We start from the raw sequence: 5000 nt of genomic DNA, 5'->3' as shown, positions 1-5000 counted from the left end.
AAACTTATTTGATTTCAAGTTGTTTCGTTTCTGCTCTTTTGTCATACATTTAGGTCATTCAGGCATCATGCAACCTTATCCGATTCAAAATTGAAAATGTTCTTAAGATACATGTATACAAAAAATTGCAATACTGAGCAAAAAGCAGCCCTAAACAAATTAAAAATAAACACTCAGCTTTAGGTTTACATTCCTTCGATGCTTAATTTAACTTAAATAACTGCGTAGCCACCAGTGTGGTCCTGACCACAGCTATATATGTCAAAACTAAATTGAAACTGGCCAAAAATGCAGGAAAAAAATAATTTCCAAATGGTTGTCTACCTGAACACGGAAAGCCTTGACTGTAAGAGCTATAGTTAAGGTAATATGGCTGTGTAGCTTCGTCTAGCCAGGGAACATGCACGGAAAATTAAGCCTTGTGTATGTTTAGGTGTTCTGATTACAAGAAGTTAACAGGCTTAAACCTGCGATCCAATCGAAAACCAGTACCTGGTCAGCGGTCAACTTAAAAAAATGCTGACCTTGATGAGCTCTTAACTTGAGTCTGTGATACGGTCACCTGATATTGGTCAGCGGATACCTTGTTTTGACAGGAGTCAATTGACCATAACATGGTTGTCCATATCAAAGATGTACAGTATGCTGTAAATGGCCGTCATGTTGGTAACCTAGAAATACACGTAGTTCTTTTTTCAAGTTTCCAGTTCCATGACGTCTTTTGTTTCGAAAATACAGTATAATCAATTTCTGAATTGTCACCTTGCGTGACAACATGATACAAAGTTGTTTGGTTGAGAAAAATATCTATGCTTATGAATCTCAGCAGTCTGAGCTTTTCAAGTACAGTAGGAGATGCGTTCATGAACACACATGTATTTTATCTCATGAGCGAAATGTACAACTAAGCACTTCCATGGCTAAGTGAATTCCAGATGTTCATGTTGATTTCTGGCTGCCATACATGTACAGCTGTATGTGTGTTGGGAAATAAATTTTCAAAGCTTGTCAAGTTGCCATGTGACCAGCATCCTATGAACCCTTTGAATAATAATAATAATTTTGGTTCTTTTAATTTTACATGTAGCTTGTCATAAGTGATGTTCATTTGCGATATGAAGATGGAACAACTACAGACTCTCTGCCATTTGCATTTGGCATCACTATGGCCAAATTATCAGCACAGTCTACCAATGAAGTGTGGGTGAGTTCGTACAATCATAAAAATAATTTTAAGTTCAGTGTATACTAAGTGCTTAATTTTTTCAAGCTGAATGCAGTGTAAATTATTTTTTAATAGTGCATGAATCGTTAGTTTTACGAGTGACTTATGGAATTTTTGCCAACTTAAGTTGAGCTACAACAAGTTGCAAAAATAGTGGAGACGCTTCACCTTCTTGGGGCGTAATTAATTTCCCTATTATCTCTCACACTGCAGCCCCCCTCCCCCCCTTATCAGTGTTGCTAGCAAGACAAAAAAATGTTGGGAACTTAAGCAGTCAACATTGAAAGGGGGAGGGGGGAGAGGAAGTGGGAAAGGTTTAAATTCTGGATGCGGCGGGCATTGGAAGCTAGAAAAGGTGTTTTTTAATGAAAGTGTCTCAACAATTTTGCAACTTGTTGTAGCAATGCAAGCTGTTAATACAAAGTAACTTAGAAAATGAAAAAAAATTGATTCATTTTTTCCAGCAATCCCATAATACAGTTCATTTTGGGGGGTTAGTTGCATTAAAACAATGGATATCCAATTCAATGAAGCATGATACAGAAAGGAAAAGGAAAAGGAAAGGAACTTTATTTAAGTGTCTAGTAGATTTAGCGCTGGAGCACTAATTGGGGACACTGGAAAGTGAAATTAACAATTAACACAACAAGCCAAATGTTGGTTTTTGAGGAGAGGGGAAACCGGAGTACCCGGAGAAAACCTCTTGGTGCAGAGTTACTGTAGAGAACCAACAAACTCAACCCACATATGATGCCGAGTCTGGGAATCGAACCCGGGCCACATTGGTGGGAGGCGAGTGCTCTCACCACTGCGCCATCCCTGCACCATAAAGTAAATAACTTGTATTGTTTTTATGTAAAGACCCCTCCCAAAAAAGTATTGCAGTATGGGATGGTGAAAATAAATGTAGGGAATTGTACAAACTGTCATGTAATGTTTTTGATATTGCAATTCAGTATCTTCCAGTTTACAAATTGCTCACTCATGGACATAGACCTTATTCATAAATGGCGGTCACATTTATAATTCTTTTGTCCAAGTGCAAATTAGCCTACCAAGCCTCATTGTAGAGCAAGAATTCTTTTCAATTCACTGTATGGTATCGAGGCTTGGTAGGCTAATTTGCACTTGGACAAGAGAATCATAAATTGACCGCCATTTATGAATAAGGTCTATTGCAGCCACTGTGTTAAAATAAATATTCCATTATAAACCTTTTAACAAAGAACCTTTGCATGCCACCAAAAAGGGTCCAGTTTTCTTTGGGACAACCCTGCATTTACAAGTGAATTGTGCAGTCCCACACCCCCACACCCTGTCAGAAGCACTGTCTCTGGTTAAGCCATGTACAGTGTAACATGCCAATTAAATTACACATTTTTCAGCCCCACAATGTGTTACCCTAAAGGCTGTTGAACAAACAAACTTTGTACAGCTGACTACCCATTATCTGTTCACTGAAGGTGGAGTGGGTGAAATGTATCAGGAAAAGAAGGCCAACAAAAAAAACCCATGTCATGTAGGCTTGCGGGGAGCTGGGAAGGCCTGGCCATCAATGTCGACAGTACAGTTGTTGACACTTGTAGGTTACACTGTGCTGGTCCTCGACCCTGTTCTGAGGAATTTTCTCCTGTTTTTTTATTATGTCCCTCTCTCATCAATTGATATCAACCTGCACTTGTAACTTATGTGTATTCCACCCTCTGAAGGGTTGTATTAGGGAACACATTACATACATGTATATTTACATTTAAGGTGTAAATATGTACTACATGTATTTAAGGTGCTTCAGAGCTTAAAATTAACCTTTTTACTCAGAGCCAGCTGGCAACTAATGGGAAAAATTTGGTCGCCAGACAATAAATGTTGGTCACCAACTTATTTAATATACGACTTATGTAAGAACATGATATGAAATGTTACTTTGCATGCAAGGAAAGTCATAATTAAATGGCAAAAAAGAAACAGCACAAGTCAGAAAGACCTCTAAAGCCACTGTTTTTTTCGGCTTTTGTCTTTAGTTTGGTGGTGGTGTTCTTTATGTTTATTTAAAATGGAGCGAAGCACAGAATGTTTTAAGTCTGTGTTTTCCATAGCAAGGCAAACATGGGTCCTTTGTCCTTGTTTTTCACTTCTTCAAAACGTATTTTCTTTTTCTCCTGCAGCTTGCATGGCAAGCAACTTACATGTACCTTTATCGTGAGTAAACACAATACTACAATTGCTTGGCCTAGGCCCCCACACAACCACAATGCTCATATCACTCTCTGGCTAGAATCAGAGGAACTTGCTTTCTTAATTAAAAGTACTTTTCTACCGATATTTTCTTCCATTTAATCTCCTTGTGTAGTCAATTTTGCAGGTGTCTGCTTTCTAACTGAGGGGACAAGTTCTCCAACCCACTTTACGATAAGGGTACAGGTTGCTTTTTCAAGGTTCCATACAAATTTCAAACTCATTATGCAATGTCCAGGTTCATTATCAATAATATGGAGCATGGAGGTCGGCAAAAACCAGTAATTAATAATCCCTTTTTAAAATAATTATAGTCTCCTTCTCACATACGGCAATTATTTACTTTTTATATATTTTTTATGATTCATAAAAAAAATTAATGATTGTAAAACTTACAGTATGTGAATAGCTGACAGTCACTTACAGTTTATGTGGGAAAAAGTGAGTGAAAAAAAGATAATTACAGTACCACTCAAAGCTAAGTTGACAGTCTCTACTCAATCCTTGAAACTCGATTCTCGCGTCTTGAAGGTACCGTGGGAAAAATAGACAAACTCATAAATTTGAGAAAGCTTGCTCGCACTACCACATTCTCTTTGCCTAAAATCAACGATCAATAATGCTTACTTTCAGAGTAAAGAAAGCTTCAGGTGTTAAGTGTGAAGTCACGCGAGCATGTTCAAGTCGATTGTAAAGAGAGCCGTTTTGTAAATGATGAAACACAGGAACTGTGTGCATATTTCGTCAACAGAACTACTCGCACTTGATATCTGACTCGCTTTTTTGACGCATGTACAACACACAAATGTGCTTTGCTTGTCTAATTTATTTCTTGAGAGATCAGTCAAGCTTCAAGCTCATTATTTTTCTTGACTTCAAACTCGAAAGACTTGTGAAAGTCCACCCAAGACTTGATTCTTGAAATTTTTCGAGGATCGAGAATCGAATCTCGAGTTGAGTTTTCGCTACTTGTGAGTGACTGTCAACTTACCTTTGAGTGGTACTGTACATTTGAGAGTTGTTTTTGGCATTTGTGACATCTTTGATTGCCTTAAAGTGCACCTTAACTTAAAAATTTTTTGTTCTTAATATAAATCTCCCCATCCATAGCAAACATACAATGTATGTCACCATTGTTACCCGGAATTTTGCTTTTTCTGTGCCATGCAAGCCACTTAAACTTGGCAGAACTACGTTGCAACAATTTGGAACCATGACCTGTGAGAGGCATTGGTCTGTTCTTGATTTTATGTCACAAACTGCTTTGCATTCCTGTTTTCAAAGAGATTTTGCATTGCAAAGCAGTTTCTGACAAAATAGAGAAAAGACCCATGCCTCTCACATCTCGGTCGTGGGTCCAAACAGGAGCAATCCCGGCTCATTCTGGACAAATACAAACTGTAGTCATGTTGTGTATACTTGTACATGTTTAATTGGTACATGTACTCAGGGCAGGTGCCGTGGCCTCATGGTTAGGGTGCTTGACTCCGTATCGAGTGGTTCGGGTTTGGGTCCTGGCCGGGGACATTTGTAGTGTTCC

The 5000-nt window shown here is 38.3% G+C and overlaps 2 protein-coding genes across 2 annotated transcripts in view; one reads left to right on the top strand and one right to left on the bottom strand.

The window, feature by feature from the left end:
- LOC137997245 (lysophospholipid acyltransferase 5-like) overlaps positions 1-5000 on the bottom strand; it is a 288814-nt gene that overhangs the window by 86843 nt on the left and 196971 nt on the right. The gene's annotated exons all lie outside the window — the stretch shown is intronic.
- The window catches only part of LOC137995518 (intermembrane lipid transfer protein VPS13D-like), a 147994-nt gene that overhangs the window by 14674 nt on the left and 128320 nt on the right, over positions 1-5000 (top strand). Inside the window, exon 5 of the mRNA XM_068841053.1 lies at positions 1088-1204. Coding sequence (XP_068697154.1) covers positions 1088-1204 — 117 coding nt within the window. The remainder of the gene's footprint in view (positions 1-1087; positions 1205-5000) is intronic.

This window comes from Montipora foliosa, chromosome 3, assembly GCF_036669935.1.
Source record: "Montipora foliosa isolate CH-2021 chromosome 3, ASM3666993v2, whole genome shotgun sequence".
Lineage (NCBI taxonomy): Eukaryota > Metazoa > Cnidaria > Anthozoa > Scleractinia > Acroporidae > Montipora > Montipora foliosa.
Note: the sequence above shows the minus strand (reverse complement) of the source record. Positions and strands in the feature narration are given on the sequence as shown.